The sequence below is a fragment of the Drosophila willistoni genome (assembly GCF_018902025.1).
Source record: "Drosophila willistoni isolate 14030-0811.24 chromosome 2R unlocalized genomic scaffold, UCI_dwil_1.1 Seg200, whole genome shotgun sequence".
Taxonomy (NCBI): Eukaryota; Metazoa; Arthropoda; class Insecta; order Diptera; family Drosophilidae; genus Drosophila; species Drosophila willistoni.
Window position 1 is genome coordinate 6600751 of NW_025814051.1, and position 21381 is coordinate 6622131.

The 21381-nt window shown below is 34.9% G+C and overlaps 4 protein-coding genes across 5 annotated transcripts; 1 reads left to right on the plus strand and 3 right to left on the minus strand.

The window, feature by feature from the left end:
• Positions 1-13: 13 nt before the first annotated feature.
• On the minus strand, positions 14-772 carry LOC111518791 (myb-like protein Q; the record flags this gene model as incomplete). The annotated part of the gene is made up of 1 exon (XM_023176512.2): positions 14-772. A coding segment is annotated over exon 1 (759 nt), but the record flags the coding sequence as incomplete, so codon positions are not given.
• Positions 708-15107, minus strand: LOC6643594 (UPF0047 protein YjbQ). The gene is made up of 5 exons (XM_023176382.2): positions 14927-15107; positions 11341-12130; positions 1434-1488; positions 1266-1347; positions 708-1195 (listed from the first exon to the last, which is right to left on the minus strand). Exons 2-5 carry the CDS (start codon positions 11585-11587, stop codon positions 977-979), a joined length of 603 nt encoding a protein of 200 aa, XP_023032150.1. The 5' UTR covers positions 11588-12130; positions 14927-15107; the 3' UTR covers positions 708-976.
• A 1309-nt stretch (positions 15108-16416) lies between these two features.
• LOC6643595 (phospholipase A2 group XV) lies at positions 16417-18483 on the minus strand. Of its 2 annotated transcripts, none has more exons than XM_047010963.1 (5): positions 18462-18483; positions 17845-18082; positions 17411-17782; positions 16800-17322; positions 16417-16737 (listed from the first exon to the last, which is right to left on the minus strand). In XM_047010963.1, the coding sequence occupies exons 2-5, from the start codon at positions 17993-17995 to the stop codon at positions 16515-16517; spliced, it is 1269 nt and encodes a 422-aa protein (XP_046866919.1). In that variant the 5' UTR covers positions 17996-18082; positions 18462-18483; the 3' UTR covers positions 16417-16514. The 2 variants fall into 2 exon arrangements, with proteins under 2 accessions (XP_046866919.1, XP_015033627.1); XM_015178141.3 differs by lacking the exon at positions 18462-18483 and adding an exon at positions 18247-18373.
• A 291-nt stretch (positions 18484-18774) lies between these two features.
• On the plus strand, positions 18775-21376 carry LOC6643596 (cell division cycle protein 23 homolog; the record flags this gene model as incomplete). The annotated part of the gene is made up of 3 exons (XM_023176513.2): positions 18775-19873; positions 19961-20562; positions 20629-21376. Coding segments are annotated over 3 exons (2250 nt in total), but the record flags the coding sequence as incomplete, so codon positions are not given.
• Between the last annotated feature and the right edge of the window lie 5 nt (positions 21377-21381).

Genomic DNA, 21381 nt, shown 5'->3' on the forward strand with positions numbered 1-21381 from the left:
TATCAACATCATTTTTATGCAAAAAATGATGATGATCGATAAGTTTATGCTTTTTTATTAACATCTCGGGTGTCGTTGCTTCTTGCTCTTGTTGTTGTTGTTGTTGTTGCTGTTGTTGTTGTTGGGTGAATGGTGCTGAAAATGTTAATGGTGTGCCAAAGTTAGTGTCAACAACTTTAGAGCCACAATGATGATAATTATTATGATGATAATCCCTTTGATGTTGCCGATTATGATCCTGTTTAACCCTTGAGAGGTTGTTGATAAATTTACTATCGGATGGTGTACCCAATGATAGTAACTCTGGATATGCCATGGATAGACGTTCATGTAAATTGGAACTGTTAAGTTCATCTAATTCATGATCATGTTGAATCCAATCCCGTTGTTCATTTTTATCCCTAGTTGAATCAATGAGTCGATTGAATTTAGCTAATGCACTCGATGGTGTTGTTTTTGTTGTTGTTGTTGTTGATGTTGTTGTTGCGGTGATCTTAGTTCTTAATTGAGGCACTAATGTGACGGTTTGTAGATTAATAATATCATTTTTATCATCCACCTCTATTATATTATCATCGGCGTCTATTTGCACTTCAGCATCATCATTATCATCATCCTCATCGTCATCATCATCATCAACATCATCCATATCAATGCCATCTTTTAAGGTCTCTTGCACATTCAAATTTAATTGCAATGGTCTTAGCTGTTGTTTAAGCATCTTTATTGAAGGAACATTTGGTGGTATCGCTGCTGCAAATCCAGCTGCCATGCCATAACATACATCCCGTCCAGCTGCTACCGCTGCCGCTCTCAATCCTTGATTGCCACTGCCGGCTGCTATCACAGCCGCTGCACGCTGTTGTGCCGTTGCCCTAGCTAAATTCTTTTGTAATATCAACTTCCTCGACGAAATGTGCACATTATTGTCGCTCCCCCGCGATTACCGACTATCACGGGTGGAGCGAGGCCGCCCCTAACTGGACGTACTGGCAATCGGTGATACTGGTGACAGGGGACTCCGTGCCAATGATTCGCGTGGACATCCGGTTAATGTGATAACCAATTTACGTGATCCCGCCTGATCGCGATGCTCGCATAGCCAAACACCCTGCCAGGTGCCTAATGAAAGTTTGCCATCGGTTATGGGGATTGTCAGTGAGCTGCCCAAGAAGCATGCCTTTACATGGGCCGGCTAAAAACCAACAAAGAGAGAGATCAATAAATATTTAACTATAACAAAAACAGTATTTGAAATTATTTACCATATCATCGGGTCCTTCGCATGAATGTCGATAGGGCAAACCTTCGGGAACTATTTTATTCAACATCATTTCCATATCGTCTCTAATAATTCATACATATATATATATATATATATATATAGCATTAGAGATTTTGTAGTTATTAATATTAATCTCATTTCTACTCACCTGACGTCTGGATCCCAGCTTTCGTTTAACGCTAAACTCGCCGAGGTGTGAAGAACTGCAATAAAAAAAAATTCAAAACAAAAGTCAATTAATTTATCTTAGCTCGATTATTAGACCATTACAAAATGTGGGCGTATATGATGCCTCATATCTCTCAAAAGATTAAGATTGCCCAATTAGTCAAAAGAAAAAAATACAACCAAAATATTTAACATGAATAATAATTGCTTTAGCTTAGCACACGTAAAGCAAAGTAGCGAGAAATTTTCTATACAAATTTATTTAGATGACAATTAATTGAATGAATGTGGCATGTAGTCATCTAATTAATCCAAAACACTTGCAAAAACATTTCGAAAGTCGAAAAATAGTTATTAATTACTTTTCAAATCGTAAATATTACAACAAGCTTAAAGTTTGATTCCTTTTCCAATGGTTAATGGTTTCATTATTATATAACATGTGTATATGTATAAATAATAACCATGGCCATGCAACCTTCAATTGTCTATTAGGATTACACGCAGGGGTTCCATCTAATTGCGTTTGGGTTCATTGAAAATTGTCTGTGCTATTCTTCTCTTCACTTGATTAACTATATACCTTAGTATATATATTGACTTTAATCTCATTAGATATTCGCGTGTGAGATTAGATTTAAAAACAAATGAAAGTTTCTACATCGACTGACTAATTTCTTAAATTTCCATAACTAAATTTAAATGTTATTTACATTTAAAGGAAATAGGTTAAATAAATTCAATAAATAAATTCATTTCAATGAATCTTTGGCATAAAGTCGATCAATTTCGTTGAGAATTTAACTTAATATCATTTTAATGGCAAATGTGTATTATACAAATTCACCTGTTTGATCTATTATAATTGAACATTAAAATGTAATAATTATAACAAATAACTATTTGTTCTATCAAAATTGACTGAAATTCTCAGTCCATATTATGTTTTTGCTGTAACCTCTAGCATTCAAATTGTAGTTTTTCATTGCAACTTCATTAAAAACCCAAGTTACTAATTAAGAAAATAAATAATGTTTGATAAAACAAAGATATTTTCATATAAAGCTACCAAATCCAAATTTTTTTTTTTTTAATATAATTAATTAATTTTTATTATAATTAATTAAATTATTATAATTAAACCTTTTAAAGATCATTACAAAGCACTTTGTTATATGCCAAAATGCTCTATTATCAATTTTTTAATGATGGAAATGTGCAAAATGCTAATATAATCCGGAATATTGCATGTTTCTTTTTGACAGAAGGAGCAGATATTCGTTTACTAATATCTGGAGTGAAAAACGGGAGGCTTGGGTAGCAATGGAGCAGATGTAGAAGGGTTTTTTGCTGGATGTTGACAGTTTGCATTACACCAACAACGCCCCATCCGGAGCTAAAGTCAAGCAATAGTACATTTTTTCTCTGTCTCTCCCTCATTTTCTGTCTCTGTCTATGTTCTTTCTGCATTTCACTGAGTGAGGCATGAGCAAATAAAATGAAAACCAAAAGATTTGTTTAAGCAAAAGTTGAAGACTTTAAAGTACCCTTTTAATGATTTCTTTAAGCATTTTCATTTTGTTGGAAATATGTGGTAAAGTTTTTTTCAGAAAATTTTTCTTGAAAATTTTTAAATTTATACTTTTAATAAAAACTTGTCTTTAATTTGTGTGAGTTTTCATAATTGTTTTAATCAGACACACCACATTATTATCTTAAAGAAGCACAGTGACTACTATAGGTGAAAGTCCAGAACTTAGAAGACAACACTATTTATAATTAAACATTTGCCAACACTGACGATCGCACTTAACGATAAAATGAATTGCTCTCATTGCCCCCCCAAAGATCCAGTCATTTGTAGTAACTAATCAAGGGCAAATTTACAAAGTTACATACGAATGTATGGTATGGTAACTTTAATATGCCCTTTTTCCATATGGTTGAAGGGAATATACATACATATCTATGTATGTATGTATACACTCATATAGTCAGAGTAAGGAAAGTTAGGTGAAGTCGCAGAAGCAATCGTCGTCATGGCGTGTGAATGCTTGAGGCAAACTTTCCACCGCACTCTCTTTGAGACCCATCCATGGACTTTTTTTGCTTTCTTATTTTTACTTCAAATCAAAAGCACGTGTACACGGTGCCAAAACCGTCTTCCTTTATTCCCCCCGCCCCACCTATTCCCAACGTCTATCATTCAATTCTCACTGTGCGTGTTTGTTGTCTGAGAGAGACCCACTGTAACCATCCTCGCCCTCGGTCGTCCGTCTTATCGTCATCATCATCATTATCCTTCTTGTCGTTGTGTGCAATTGTTTTGTGAACTATAAGCAAAAATCTAATTGAGGTCAAGACATGTTTATTGATTTTTTTTCTTTGGTTTTATTATTTTTTTCCTTTTTTTTTTGGTAAAAGGACTTCCTAATTAGACCCTCTTCGGTAGACCCTTTACCCCCTTATATCCTATCACCTGCAAAACGAAACAAAAAAGTTAATAAAAATGATTTCCAAAGCAACCTTGCCATATGTTCGCTTTTTTTTTTTGTTTGTCGTGGTCGTTGTTGTTGTCTTTTACTATTGACCTGAATCTACACATATACATCTCCATATAGACATACATACATATATCCCCGCATTGTTTCTATGGGGAAATGCAAAAGGCACGAAGAAAAACAACAAAAAACAAAACAACTGTGAGAAGCAGAGCCGGGGCATAAGGAATAGAAACCAGTAGCGGCAAAAAGGCGACATGTAATGGTAACTTGTTAAATAAAAAAAGGATATTCGAAACACACAAAATTCAATCGAAAAACCTCACTCTATCATACCCTATTCATATGCCATATATCAAGTAGTTTTGAGTGTGTGAACAAAAAGAAGTTGCTCACTAAACTGAGCAATTGAACCTGATCTCTTTCAATTGTTATTATTTTTTTGTTAAATTGCTCTTTATTATTTACTAAATAAAAATCATGAATTATATTCGGTTTTTGCCCATCCAGATTTATGAAACACCAAAAAGTATGCTATAGAAAGTTAAAAATTGTTTTTCTATATTTGTAACAGATTTTAGAATGACCTGTTGTTTAAAAAATTAGAAAATAGATCTTGTTTGCAAACATTACTAATAAACAATTTGATAGAAGCATAAGATTCCAATCATTCTTTAAAATTTTTAATCTCTATAGCATACTTTTTGGTTCAAATTTTACATTACAATAAAGAAAAACCTTTTAGATATTTTGTAAATTGCTTTTAAATCATACCTAATATATTAATGGATTAATTTTGTGGTATAATTATATAAAAATACTGCAAATGAGGTCATTTGGAATAATTCCAACGTTTTTTTTTCGAAATCCTCACGTAATGGACGAAAACTAAGTACTGGGCCGTAATCAGGACACCAAATTACTATAAGAGACCTATTAAACTTAAAACACTTTTTCATGAGCTCAAAAATGTAGGCCTGTGTAAATATTTAGTTATAAATAACAGGTAAATTTCATAAGCAATTTTACTTTCGTTTTTTGTTGATTGCCAGCTAGGAATAGTTTTAGTTAAATCTTGGATAAATCGAAATTATCTACTAAGAATTGGTAGTTTTCTCAACATATTGCACACAGGTCAACAGAAAATAATATTTAAAAGCCGACATTTATAATAAATATGGGAATTACTTTTCATTCCATTGACTTAATTTGACTCGGAATCGGAAGCGAGAACAGATGTAAAATTCGATTTCAACAACAACATTCGGAACAAATTAAGATTCAGAATCATTACGCTGAGAAACTGAATAAGTGATCAATGAAAGTGAGCAATTATTCAACAGAGCACTGTAGTGAGCAACTGAACAGTGAAGTGAGCAAGGGAGCAGAATGAGTAAGTCAAAACTTACCTCGAAAAGAGAAAAATTAAAGTCAAATTTTAAATCAAATGCTTTTCATTAGAAGAGTAATTTTGAACTAAATGTACTTATTATTTTGAGCCAACACTTTTTTCAGTATTTTATTGAAAAAATTAGTTTTTTATGGACTAATCCTAATTTGTTTTACGCCGCAGCTAAAAATATTAATTAGCTAAAAATAAACAATGTTTTGAAGAACGACTTCAGCGTAATATTTTGAACCTAAAAAGTTTTCGAAACTAATGAGAAACCATTAGTTTTTGGTTTAAATTTATAAATTGCTATTTAATTTATCAAACTTATTGTTATATGTAGACGCTTATAAATAAAGATATGTAAGGACTTTTGCAACACCTAGAGTATATGAAAATGATATAGTCTTAGTCTTTTGGCTGTTCGTATTTAATATTCATATGTATGTGAAATGCTTTCCGGACTTTGGTCACCAAATACAACAACAAATGACCTATAGAAGTTAGATATGTTTGTTTGCATATATGTATGTATGTGTGTATGTCATATGTACATATATTTGTAGTATGTATGAAAGGACCTCGCCAATTCCCAAGCAATTTGAATGACGCTTATGGAGGTTGGCGGTTGATTTGCTGGCTGTTTTGGTCGTGTGATATTGAAGTTTAGCTCGTCTTGAGTCCGGTTATTTGTTAGGGTTTCCGTTTAATGTCAGCTATTTATTTCTATTTAAAATGGTTCACACAGAATGTTATGGACTGTATGGACTGTGATTTCAATTTAAATTGCATTGAAATATAGCCAATTTAGATTTAAGCCAATAATTATTACTCATACTCAGTACATTTGTTTATTGTATTTCTGAATACCTTTCTACATATGCATATTGAATAGGAATTTAAGCTTTTGGTGACGAAAATCATACGAATCATAGGAACCAATACGAAAACGTGAGAGATTAAAGTTTGATCTTCGATTCCATGTTATCTAAAGATCATTCAAGGATTTAAATATTTTCATTCTCTTTCAAAAAGGATGTATTAATTAAGAAGAAGGTGTCATCTTGTTTTATTGATATTTTCCAACAATTCCAGAACAAGCTTCAATGGAGAATTATTAAAGCGTCTTCTTATGTGTGCAGCTCAGTCATCCAGCCATCCAGAAACCTCCAGCATCACGCCAGTTACACGGCAAAAATTTGAAACAAACTCTTATAGTCTCCAAGATCTAAGTGTTCATACGGACGGACGGACAAACATTGCAAGGTCGACTCGGCTGTTGATCCTGATCAAGAATATAAATACTTTCTGCCTGTTACATACATTTTGGCTACTTCAATATACCAATATAACAGTGTTTTATTCATATATTTATATCAAAATGTCGCAACAACTGCAATATTATCGAAATGTAAAAGGTCAAACGACATTTCTGTCACACCCCTCACTTGCTTTTAGGTTGGTTTCACGTTCAGGAGACACTCCAGTATAATTGTTTCATATAGTTTTTAAATGGAGATTTTCCGAATCCTATTATGCTTTTGTGGATATTTTCACTTTGTTGGGAAGACATTACAGGGTACGTTACAGGGTAAAACATATTAACCTTTCATTCTATTTGTACCATTTGTTTTGGTGATTTCTGTTTTAGTTATCAAGGAAACAATAAATTATGTTTATTTTTTTTTTAAAAGTTAACACACTTACTTACATCATATAAATGAGACTCCCACTAAATTTATAATCCCTCTTTCCGTATCTAAAGCTCCTAGATAATAAATCAAAAGGGAAATGTAATGTAAATTAAATAGAGATTGGAGTCATCTAAGGACAACATAAACATAAGTAAAATTGCGAATTGGATGGATGGATATGAAGCCGTTTCCTTGTCATTTTATTTCTTTTGTTCATTTGGGGGGAGGGAAAACTCCTTGCCGAGTTTGTCGTGACAACAAAACGAAACGAAACGAAATGTGTGCACCCATTACCACAGGTTTCTTCATTAAAAATTGTTTGCTCCTATGCTAACCCCAATAAATCAATATACTGAATTTAAATGCACGCGAAACAAACTTGAACTAGTTACCCAGATATTATGAAATTAAGCACATATATACATATGTATATATGTATGTATATTCCTGTAAAAAGATATGTACCTACATACATATCAACAAGACATTTTTTGTTTTTTGGTTTCCTCACGTGAGCATGAATAAGTAAATATACTACCTACACTACATGAATGAGTCGAGTTGTGTCTGCTAACGGGGAGGTGGGGGTAATGCGGTATGCGGATGGAATGGGATAAGATGAGTTGAAATGATGATGGAAGGGCATAGCAGAGCAGGATGTGTGCGTTCCTTATGCCAGTGTGTGTTTGACTTTGTATAATAAAAAGGCCTCTTTAAAAACATTAGCCAACTTTTGTAGTGCCTAAATGCTTTAGCCCCTCATTTTAGTTCCTCCATTCTCCCTCTCTCTCTCTTTCTCTGTTTATACGACTTCCTTCTATCTATCTATGTACCTCTCTCTCTCTCTCTCTATTTCTGGCTTTTGCCATAACTAAACAGACGGCCAACAGTATGTTGCCACCTGCTACTTAATGTTCCAACACTGACAAAAAAAAAAAATACATTTCCATTTTAAAAAAAAAATTGGCTGGCAAAAATCTCATATCTTAAGTCTAACTTAACCTACATAGGTATTAACAGAATTTTTATTGTATTTTGGCATTTAATTACTACATATATGAGGCCACATTTTTTTTGATTTAGCTAAAAAAAATTGCAGTCACACTTTTTTGACATGTAGCAAAATTAATAATCCATTTAAAAAAGGAATTTGGCTGGCGAAATTCTCTATCTGAACTCTAATCTAATCTAATAAAGAAATGTATGTTTATTTTCGCATTTATTATTTATAAATGTGCAGCCACACTTTTTTTATTTACCTAAAAAAAAGTTGCAGACACACTATTTTGACATGTTTCAAAAAAATTTGTTTAGAAAATGCAGCCAAATTAATTTCAGTTTGAAAATGCCTCGTTTTTATGCAGCCATACTAGTTTTGATTCGAAAATGTTCTTGTTTTCATTCTGTGAATACAAAATTTTCAAAACTAAATTTTTTTTGAGTGCAGGGAAACCGTTTATTAGCGCCCTGAGCGCTATGCTACTCATAGACAAACATAGGCGCCCAACCACAAAGCCAACGGCTAAATCATATTAAAGTCGTCCTTTCTACCTAGTAGGTCTCTTCTATCCCGCCCCTCCCGTTATGCCCACCACTCCTAAATGTTCTTTGGTGCATTGGGTGGTAAAAACCACACAGAATGTGGAGGCAAAGTGTCAGTTAAGTATTCCAGGCGGATGCGCCAGTTAAGCGTCGTTGTGTTAGAGTGCAGAAAAAAAAACTGAAGAAATTCATACGCACAATTATGTCTGCGGCAAAACGTTAAGGGGCGAGGGGGGTAGGGGCAAAGAGAAGGCATTAACATATTTATTTAGAAGTAGGCAGCAGGAGACATACTTAGTTATAGACAAGAGGAGCCAACTAATTGCAGAGCATTCTCCTCCAAAGTCCCTTCACCACCTTCAAAACGCTCACCAAGGTAATCCTCCTCGGTGTTTGTCCTCGTTTTTTGCGTTAAATGTGTGTGTGTGTGTGTGTCTCTTTCGACCAAATCAATTTAGCAAATTTGTAAAACTGTCATTTTACCTGTCTAAAATTTGTCCAGTCCGAATTATTTATAATGATTTCTAAATGTTATTTTGCACATTACAACACACAAAAACATGACATAACAAGTCGCTAGGTTGGAAATGGTTTTTGTTCCTTTTTTGAAAACTAATTTAAGCTTAGCTATTTTATTCATGAATTTAAGTGTTTGCTGTAAATATTTTGTTAGCCAGTTTCAATTTGTAGTTTTTGGCCATATGCCAAAGCGAACGAATTCGTACATGAATTGTTCATGTTTATTTTTCACCCTTCCCCCCATTTTCAACTTTTCTTTATGGTTTTCTTCTTTTTTGTCAATGTAATTGATTTGGTGTATATTTGAAGGAATTTGATTTTTCACTTTAGCTGTAGTTAAAAAGTGAACTTCAATATACACATTGGGCGCCAAAAAAAAAAAAACCAGAAATAAATAAACGAATTAAGAAAGAAAAGGTGAAACGAACTGCAATTGACAACTTGAACTAGTATCCTGTAGTTCACACACACACTCAGACATTCGGGTCATCGCTATCGTCGTCATCCACCACATCTCTTTGGTCTTTCAAGAACGATTTTCGCCAATTTAGACAAGATGTCAATGTATATATATATATATACATATATTTCTCTTTTCCTTTTGGGACCCAACGGACGAAATAAGAGTGGAACCCAAAAAAAAATGGAGCTAAGTAAGTCAGTCAGTGAGTTTATCTGTGTAGTTTAACCCAGTTACTTACTAATACAAATGAACTGCCCGCCGCTTTCCCATCGTCTCCTACTTCCTTCGTTCTCTGCCTCTGTCCTTCTCTCAATAACGAGAATTCCACTACAATATGCAAGTATTTATTCCTTTTTTACTGCATTTCATTTTGTTCATCTAAACTTTGAACTAAATGCAAAGCGTCTTAGTCGGAGAGAAAATTTCTGTTCAAAATGAGTGAAGCTAGGACAGCGAGGACAACTTTAGTCCAAGATTCATCCAATACGCAGAATCGACATTTTTGGTTGACAAAAAATCCTTTTCTCCTTCTGAGATATGGGCAAATCCTGAATTACGGAGATTGTGTTCGGACGCATGTTTTTTTTTACTAATTACAATCTTATTCACATTATGATAAAGGTATACTGTTGAAACTCTTGACATAGGCTCTCCTTTAATTCACCTTTCAGATGACTTTTCACGTAATTTTGGTTAAAAAGACGGTACGACGTTATCGAAAATTGAAATTGATTTTGAAGTAAACATGTATTTCCTCAATTTTTAGCGAATTAAGCATGGTAACGAGAAAAAAATTATAACAGAAAAGAAAAAAAATATTCGAGGAACTTAGAATTTTCAAAATTAGGACCTACGCTAGTTTTGTATCACCCACCAACGGCCGTTTTTAAAATAAATGTGTTAAAAAAACCCCTTTTCCGTGTATGAAATAATGGGTCAAGAAGTTCCTAAGTAGGTTTTGAAGGGCAAAGCTGTTAATTTTTCATAGCGCTTAGGAGTATGAACAAAAAGGTAGACATCGGTATTGTAGGCTTTGACAACCTTTTTTCGCTTCATTTAGGTGCAATTCCCAACCAGTTTTGGCGTTCAAGACATGGTATGGCTATTGCAATTATTGCAAAGTCTGATGCCTGTTGCCTTTGCAATAACCTTTTTTTGGAAGATTGACTTCAAGCCCAGTTAAAAGCAAGACATTTTAAATAACTATTTAAGTCTCCAGCATCTAAAAAATGAATTATAAGTAGTATTTGCAGCATGGGTTATTATTTTCATATGGGACATTCTAAAATCTCTATGAAACATTGACTCTCTATAGCACACTTTTGGGTACATACTGTATAACCCTAGATTCCCTGATTTCACAAAATCTGAACGTAATATCAGATTCATTATGTTCCGAATGTCTTAGAATGGTTTACGACAATCCTAATCGTAGAATATTCCTTATATTTTAAATTTATAATAAAAAAAAAAATTCTATATATGTATACATATGTATAGCACTTTTGGCCATCTTGGTGTAAGTTTTGATCTGCCATTTAGAATGGAATGGAAATTTTTTGCTTAAAGGCGGAATATATGTATAGCCATTGAACCCAATAACAAATGAATATTCTTTTGACAACTTCATATTTTGACTTTGGTGAAAAACTTCGAAATAATTGCAAGTATAGAAAACGTTATTACAAAGTATTACATATATACATATAATATATGTATATCATAGGAGCATTGTAAAATTCCTCATGTAGGTCTAATTACATATTGGATGTACTTACTTTGCATGTGACATAATCCCACAGAGAAATGCGCCAATTCTGGCATTTGTCTCAGTATCTCCTCGGTAACTAAATGAACACCGCGATGTTGCGGTCTTAGATTAATTTTGCGTTGAAACCACGCCGAACCGATCTGTAATCCCATAATGGCCGAGGGATTGCCATCATGGCCGGCAGCAGCACTGGCACCGCCACGTGCTCCACCGCCACCACCACCGCCTCCGCCGCGATGATTGGCCGAGGCCATGGTACTGTTGGAGCTGCTACTCCTAATATTGCTATTGCGACTGACGCTTTGTTTGACGCCACCGCCTCCTCCACCGCCGGCACTGCCAGCTCCACCGCTGCCGCTGGTCGCTTTCGTTGTGCCGGCGTTTGGGTTACTGCTGCTACTGCGACGTCGCTGACCGCTGCGTCCGCCGCTGCGTGTATTAGCTGCAGTTGTTGATCCTGCTATGGATGTTGATGTTCCAACTACTCCTACTCCGACTCCTCCCCCTACACCGGCGGCAGCAGCAGCAGCAGCAGTGGATGTCGTTGGTTTTGTAGACGACGACGTTGTGACTAACTCAACACTCACTCTTTCTCTCTACCTCTCTCTTTCTATCTCTCTCTCTCACTGAAGCACTAATTCACTTGATCAAACACTATTATTTTCTTCTTCTTTCTTTCTTTTTCAACACTTTATTCACTTTTTGTATACTTTTGCTTTCTTTTTGGGGCTTGTTTTAATTGCCTTTCTTTTTTATTTATTTCTGCTTTCTGCTTATTATATTTCCACTAGTTTAACCTGAAAAGAAAAAGGATTGAAGAAAATTAGTTTAATTTAGTTGTAGAAAACAAATTTCGAAACTTGAAGATCGTTTAAACAGGAATATTGGTTTTTTTCAAAATTATTGATATATATTTTTTTTAAATATACAAAACAAATCATATAAAATTAAGATTTGGCTAACTAAAATGTTTCCTAGGGTCCTTAAACACATTAAAAAAAATATGATATTTTACTTTAAAAGGATACATTTATCTACTCAAGGATTTGCTTTTGCAATTTGTCTCGTCTAATAGCGACTTCCAATTTAAACATCTGATCTGACCAACCTCAATGTGGCTTATAAAACTAACAATTTGTTTATGAGATTCTCGGGGCAAAAAGTCAATTAAATCATCCATAGAACTAATGACCATTTAGGGCAATAGCTGATTCCAAAATGGAAATGTTATCATTACTTTTGAGTCACTTCTCAGCCCACAGATTTAATCAACAAGTTTTCAACTACGTCAAAGAGCAAAACAATTGACGATTATGGCCTTATCAACAATTAAATGGAATATACATATACATATGTACATATATAGAGGTGACCCTTAAAAGTAAGTATCTCTCTCTCTCTCTTTACACATACTTATATGGATGTAGACTTGAAGTCAAGCGACAATTGTATTTTAACCCATCTTAAGTTGATGGAGCACTCACGAAAATATTGGTAAGTGGGAGGTGTTGGGTGGTTGATGAAGTGAAGAGCTAAAGAAAACGAAGCAATCGAAATGCATTTGAATTGTTAGAACGAACACGGAGAATCAGAGCGAGAGCAAGTGAGAAAGAATATCGCGCTGATTGCTGTTTCTGCCTATGCATCTTTCCTATGTGTGTGTGTGTGTTGGTGTGGGTGAAAACTACACACAAAAAAAATATTCTTACATACACGACAACACGGAAAAAACGGAAAGAAAAGGGCCACACAAAACGATTTGCACGCCAAAAATTTCTCCTAAGGCGGTGACTAAAGTTGGGTGGTGTGAGGGTGGGTGGATTGGTTGGTTGTAACGGAGGAGCGGGAGGTAAAAGTGAGATAGCAAGCATGCAAGAGGTAAGTAGGCTAGCTAGAGATGAAAGCGTGAGGAGTTATTTATATACATTGATAAAAAATTGAAAATATTGGCATTGGTTTTTTATTTATATGAAATCAGTTGATATTCAATTTGAATTATTTTCAATATATAACACACAAATAATAAAAAAAATTTTTATTTATTATGTATGAACATATTTGTATGACACGAGGTAAATTACAAATTTTAGAGGTTAATGAGGTTTGGGAAACCAAATCATTAATCCCTTTTTCACAAATTCTTTATTTTAAACAATGCAGATTGTTGTTAACTAAAACAAACTTTAAACAACTGCAATAAATTGTCTATATTATATAAAATATTACTAAAACAATAAAATATTAAAGCTGTTAACTCTGCTTAACTGTTAAAAACTAAAAAACTTTATAATACCTCGATAAAATTTCAAAATAGTACTTCTTGTTAAATTAAAATTTCAAATTGCATAAAAAAAAATCCAAGTAGGCAAAAAAACGGTTATGTTTGAAAATCTTTTGATTTCAAACAACCCATCACTAACTAGTTTTGACAGCTTGCAGGAAGGTGTGGGTGTGTCGTCATATGGGCAGCCAGCAGGCCAACAAAAACAACAATGCGAGAGTGACTGGTCGCGGTGTTAAAGGCCGCAAAGTACCGTTGTTTTTTCTCCTTTTTTTAAATTTGCATATGCTTTAAATATTTAATGTAATTCAACGAGAAAACCAAAGAGAAATTGGGGAATCAGAGTCAAAGAGAGAGAAAAGAGAGGGATCGAGAGCAAAAAGAGAAAGGGAGGTGGAGTAACGGCAAACACAAGAATTCTGGCAATTGGACGAAACTACAAAAAAACAACAAAAACCAAAAAACACCTGGAGAACAAGGCAAAGCTCTGAAGCAAAACGAAATTACAAACTCCAAGAAAAAAAACAAGACAAATATCCTTCTTATTTTTGTGGCGAAAAATCAATTTTATTCCAAATGATTAAAGCGCAAACAAAAAATAAGCGGAATAAGTGCAAATCTCATTAAATTTATAATTTACTTTATTTCGACGCATAAAATAGCCACAATAACTAGTGTTAATTATTGACATAACAAAAATGCAAAGCCACCCGAAACATTACTCCCACAGAACACCACCCCCTCCCCACACCTCATGCTGACGACAATGCTGTCAGCTACCCAAAAAACACACGCGAAATCGCTTAAATATACAAAAAGAAGAAGTAGAAAAAACGAAAAAAAGGAAGCGAGAGAAAAAAATAACTGGGGAAATAAACCTGAAAATGGTATGAAATGTCGAGCTTATAATTTAGTTTTCCACGTTTTCTGCTCTTTTTGTTTTCCTTGAATGAAATTTGTAGGTCTCATACACACACACACACACAGACAGAGGGAACACAACACGGAAACTCACACACACCCACACATTGGATAAGAGAGAAAGACAGCGCGAGAGAGAGAGAGAGAAAGCATACCACAGAGAGAGAGAGAGAGAGTAAATCACGTAAGCTTACAAAATTTTATAAAATGCATTTAACTACATTATTTTGTTCCCTTTCATGGCAAAAACAACTATTTCTATTTGATCCATCAGTTTTTACTCCATATTTATTGACCTCAGCTTAAAATTCACTTGAGATTTTGCAATAAAATAAATTCACGTGTTGGTCTCTTTTTTTCTTTGCACATACACACACACACACACACACACCTGGTTTGCCGGGTAAATGTGTAGAAACCTTCACTTTAGTTTAAACTTTAGCTAAATATAAATCAAGTAATTTGAATTCCCGTTGCTGCGTTTATTTATATTACAGTCTTTTATTTTCCACGTCCTCGCCCGTTTGCAACAGAAAAACAAAAACGCGACCTCTCGGCTTGAAAACAAAAACAATACTGAAAAAAAACGTACGAGCTTTTACTATATACTATATAAGTATAACCCAATACAAAAACACATTTTATGCAAGTTACTAAACTAGAGAACAAGGTATTGTTTAAGTTTGGATATTCTTAACTGTATCAACATTTTAAAAGTCGATTTTTTAAAATTTAACAAATGAAAAACCTGTTATAAGTCTACGGAGTCAAGTTTTGAGTCTGCTCATTTTCTGTTAACTTAACAGCCGTTATTATCGGTGCTAGAGGTGGAAAATCTATAATAAGCTTGAGCTTAAAGTGAAAGCATTTTAGGTATTGTCCTTATTGTAGGTATTGTCCTTATTGTAAAAACAATAAAACATAAGAACCTTATTAATATTGTATTTATATTTCGTATGTATTTATGTATGTACATGTAGAATTGCAATTAAAAAGCCAGCGGTGCTTACTTTTAATGGTGATTTTTGGTTTTTCGTTTGCTTAGCTGATTTTCTTGCTTTTGTTTATTTAAAGCGTGGGTGAACGCATTGTAGGCGTATAATGGTGCTGTCGCTATTGTATGCATTTTGTACATTATTACTCATTTTTTGTTTTAATTGTTTATTATTGTGGCGCCAAGGCAGATGTTGGGCTCAAAGGTTCGATGTCGGGCTCAACGGTTGCATGTCAAATCGGTTGTGGGCAGGATTCAATAGCCCTATTACATACACACACACACACATGCACACACTCACGCACCCACACACACACAATAACACGCACACACATATGTATGAACCGAGGACACTTTGATTTTTTTTCCCTCCGTAAGCTTTGCTTTGCTGGTGTGTGTGGTGTGCATAAAAACCAGATTTTTCACTACTTTTTTCTTTCCGTCGTTTCGTTTTGCCTTGCTTGCCCTTAACTTTTTTAAATTTATAAATCTCAATTATTTTTTATCCGTTTCTTTGCAAGCTCTTCGCACCAACTAAAACTTTACAGCATACTTTTGTGAGTACTGTAAATTAGCACGTACTTAAAGATTTTTCCAACACTGGTTTCACTTATCATCAGCTGTTGCCTTGAGGTACTTTAACGGTAAACTTACAGAATGTTCGTTTTGTAGGCCCGCGCCCATTTGTCGTTCTGTTTAAGCATCCTTCAACCTTTTGTAGACATTATAGTGACCTTTATAAAATCGGTTGATAAACATTCAAATCAAAGGTTTATGTTTTTTTTAATTTGTTCGATGAAAGTAATTTTCTTTAGCATCGTTACGCTTTTGGATTCAAAATATTCTTTAATTCCTAATAAAGCTGTAGTGATAAATGCTTTTATATATAACATTTGGAACATTTATTTTTGAGCTACTTAAACACTTAAAATTGGCGCTAAAACCTTTACATTCGATCACTTAAAGATTTTTGGCACTGCTTTATTTAGGGTTGTTTCATAACTGTCCGTATATAACGCAAAGCATCTGAATTCGTCAAAATTTTCATATGATCGACACCCTGCAGGGCCAAGGTATTAATTTCTGAGCTTGAATAACCCGACCAGTGTTGGCAAGCTCGCAATGATCTTTGATTAACGGTTCCGTCGCCTATACCCATTACCAAATTGGGCGTGGTATTAGCTATATCATCCTTCTTGTACTGTAAACTGTGTGAAGAATGGATTTTTACAATAATGCCTCCAATAAGTTTCCTCTGTCAATTTCTTACCTCTCGACAGTAGGAATTCCATCACCATAGAGGCAATGTAGTTCCACTTCTGGCGGACTGAAATTCTCCGAATAACGCAAAGTATCCTTACGCATTTCCCAGCCAGTCATATAATCGAGATCCTGAAAGAATTCCTTCATCTGGGACATAGTATAATTGCGTGAAGGTGTCGATGCCAACACTTCCGATGGCTTCCAGAATAATGGTGATGGCAGCAACCAGGCAGATGATGGATGGGTTATTTGCTCTTGCTTCAATATACTGGCAATTAATGCAATTGAATCCAAATCGTCACCCATGGCAAATACTTTAACCGCCTTCATGCTACCTGCCCAGGCACCGGCTAAACTAATTTGTCTTCGAATATATTTGGATTTCCAGTCAGCACTCTGTTCTTGTAGAAAGATCAATGTCATTGGGCTACCCATACTGTGTGTAATGAAGGTGACTGCACTTTGGTTATTCCTCTCATAGGCATCTTCAACAAGTTCTTTTAGGTCGATAAAAAATTGCTTGTTCTCATCTGAAAAAAATGGGAAAAAGAAAATCATTAAGTACATAAAAATTACAAAACAAAAACAAAACACATAAAAAAAATTTAATACACTCACTTGGAGCCTTCCGAAAATCATAGGGTGCTCCAAGGATATTCTTTTTACGCTCATAGCCCAATTCGATCAAAAGATTGGCAATAGCACTGAAATAAACTCCAGCACTACTTTTGGAAGGAGCAATATTTTCCACCACTTCTGGATTACCCCAGCCGGGAACACGAGTCTCAACACCAGGCGTATTATGTGTTGTGCGCGTAGCTTTATCATAATACAATTTAACATTATCAATCCAACAATATACCATGGGTATCACTAATTCCTCGATATCTAACCAGAGAGTATACCAATCATGCGTCTTCTCGCATATATAATGCGGAGTATCGTTTTTATTGAGGCGAGCATCAATTTGACAGCCGCCATCGCCAGGAACTAAAAAAAAACCAAACTACATTTTTAATTCTCATCTAAAAAAAATATATACAAAAGCTTACCAAATATTACAGGTGAAATTTTTGGCTCAGGTGGTGGCGGTGGCGGAGGGTCATGCTTATGTTTGTGAGTTTTGGTAAAAGGCCAAGGCCAAAAAGCTTGCGAAAAGTTAACGCATAAAAATATAACCAGTAATCCCGTTTGGAGCCTCATTATGTTGTTCTTTGTTGAACGGTAATTGACTACTGACCGTTATCGGGAAAAACTGAAATTTTGTTGCTGCCGATTTAAAGTACTTTACTGTCAATCACAGATAAAAATAAAAAAAAAAATGAATCAGCCCATTAACGAGTACCACATTAAAAACAGCTTATTATTGACAATAACAACAACAAAGACCATAAATAAATTGAACACAATCTACGCAATTTAAATATAACTTCCTTCGTCTCTATCCCTCTTACTCTTCAACCCTTCTCTCCTGCACCCTTGTTATGTGCTGACCTCCAACTTTTATTTGAGTTTGTTATAAATTTACACTCGTTTAATTATTTTTGCATATATTTCACGATGACATTTATTGGAACAAAGGAAATATTATTATTTACATATGTATATGTAACTACTGTTGTTGTTTTGCTTTTTCTTATCGTAGTTGTTGATTTTGTTATTGTTATACTTTGTCTTCACTTCTCCTACTTTTTGTCTATTTTTCCCCTCTGTTAGTGTGACCATGATGAGAAGAAATGATTTGAGAATAGCAAGTCACACAAAAAAACAAAGTGACACAAATATAATTGTCAAAAATTAATAATTATTTAGTAAAATTATATCAAGCTAAATATAACTTAAACAATATATATATTTTGAATAAGTCTTTTAAAACTACTGATAAGAATACAAACATATATACATTATTTCATTCATACAAATATATACATTATTTCATTCATAAATTTTTCCTTGATAAAGTAACAGTCACAAGTCACTAACTCTTACCACTGCGAAAATTTTTTTATCGATATATTTCGATAGACGGCCCGGCAACCAAAACTGAATTTTTACGATTGTTATTAGAATTAAACAGTATTAGTAAAAGAAAAATGTTGGATTTTTTTAATGTATGCATGCCGGAAGTGAAGAGGGAACTGAGACGCGGCATAATCGAATGCTCCAAACGTGGCCTGCTTCATACAACAAAATGGCTAGCTGAGATGCATCATGGATTGAGCGAAGTGAACATCGATGGTGCAACCAACGAAGCGGCGGCGGCACCAACTGCAGCAGATCAATCCTTTAGCGAATCTCAATTGGAGGGCATTGCTCCGTCGGAATACAGTGAATACTTTCTGGCAAAGAGCTATTACGATGTAAGGGAATATGAGAGAGCGGCCCATGCGGTTAGGAATTGTGAATCCAGCGTTCCGAGATTTCTGCATCTCTATTCCACGTACATGGCCAAGGAGAAGCGGCGCCTGGACTCTACGACAGATCAAGCCAATTTAAACGAGCCCAATCAAATGAAAGATTTGACAGATCTTTTAGCGATTCTAAAATCTGAATATGGTCGAAGTCGCTTGGATGGCTATGGTATTTATCTGTATGGCGTTGTTCTAAAAGCCTTGAATCTCAACAAATCAGCTGAGGAAATGTTAATAGCCTCCATAAGATTATGTCCCATGTTGTGGAGTTCATATCTTGAGCTGTCACCCCTCATAATGGAGAAGAAAAAGCTATTGAGTCTTCAATTGGGTAACCATTGGATGACCCATTTCTTTCAGGCTCACACCTACTTGGAATTATATTTAAATGATGATGGCCTAAAGATCTATGAGGAACTGCAGTCAGCTGGCTTTAACAAAAGCATATATCTCACGGCTCAAATGGCCCTGGTCTATCACAACAAACGCGATGTGGATAAGGCAATTGAATTGTATCAAGCTCTGTTGGAGAGTGATCCATATCGATTGGACAATGTCGATACCTATTCGAATTTATTGTTTGTCAAGGAAATGAAAACTGAAATGGCCCAATTGGCCCACAAGGCTGTAAGCATCAATAAATATCGACCGGAGACGTGTTGTGTTATAGGTAAGGATTAGGTAGAATATATTTCGATACGGTATAGGAAAGATCGGTCTATAACTTTTACCTTTTTCATCTAATTTTCCTGCCTAGGTAACTACTACAGCATACGATGTGATCATCAGGTGGCCATATCCTACTTCCAAAGAGCTTTAAAATTAAATCCCAAATATTTAGCCGCGTGGACTCTAATGGGTCATGAGTTTATGGAGCTTAAGAATACAAATGCCGCCATACAAAGCTATCGCAAAGCCGTCGAAGTGAATAAACGTGATTATCGAGCCTGGTATGGTCTGGGTCAGGCATATGAAATCATTAAAATGCATTATTATAGTTTATATTATTTCAAAATTGCCCATCAATTGCGACCCTATGACTCTCGAATGTTGGTGGCTTTGGGTGAAACTTATGAGAAATTGGATAAATGTGAGAATGCCGTTAAATGCTATTGGAAGGCCATCGATGTGGGTGATATTGAGGGTATAGCAATGTATAAGTTGGCCAGTTTGCATGAAAGATTGGGTGATCATGAGACAGCAGTGCATTGTTACATTATGTATTGTGAGGATGAACGTGCCGTAACGGATAAACAATGTCTCTATCAGGGATTTATAACCTTGGCCAACTATTATGAGAAGAAGGGTGAATACGAGAGGGCGGCATATTATGCATATAAATGTTTGGATTCCGAAGATGTAAGTGTAAAAGTGTTAATTCAAATCGTACATCAATTTATAATATATATTTTATCTTTTTTATAGCGCAAAACTGAAGCAAAAGCTTTACTTAAGGTTATAGATTGGAAACGTAATGCGGAAAAGAAATCAAAGAGTACTTTAACTGTGGTGGCGAATGCCGAAACAAGTTCAGAATCTTCGGACATGGAATGGGAGATGCCTGATGTTAAGCCTCGTGTGCCGCTTACTTCAATTGCATCGACTGCATTAACGTCTGCTACAACAGCCACAACAGTAACAACAACAACGGCGGCAGCGGCTTCAGCATCTGCAACTAATCCGACGACATCCTTATCAACTTCAAGTAGTTCACGTAGTCAATCATCACGCTCTGTGGCCGAAGGTGTACGCCGATCGGGTACACGACCTTTGGCAAGTAGTTCAATAAGTATAATTGCGTCCACATCGGCTACTGGAACACCAACAGCATCATCAACGATCACAACAACTGCAGCCGCTGCCTCCTCCACCACAACATCAGCATTGGAGGAGACAATGAATGCATCAAATGCTGCAAATAATCAGCAAACCGATGAAGATGATATGGAAATATTAAGTGTATTTATAGACTAAGCTCATACAAACCAATTTTAGGTTCCTTAAAAAACCAAAAAAAAAAAAAATGAAGTTATACAAATATTTTGTTATGCTCTTAAATTTAAATGTAAATTAAAAATTTCTACAAAAAAAATTCAGTTATGGAAAGATGTTGATTTAAATAATCCAATTTTAGGGATATAAAATAAATGCTGTAGTTTTTACATTTAAAAAACACAT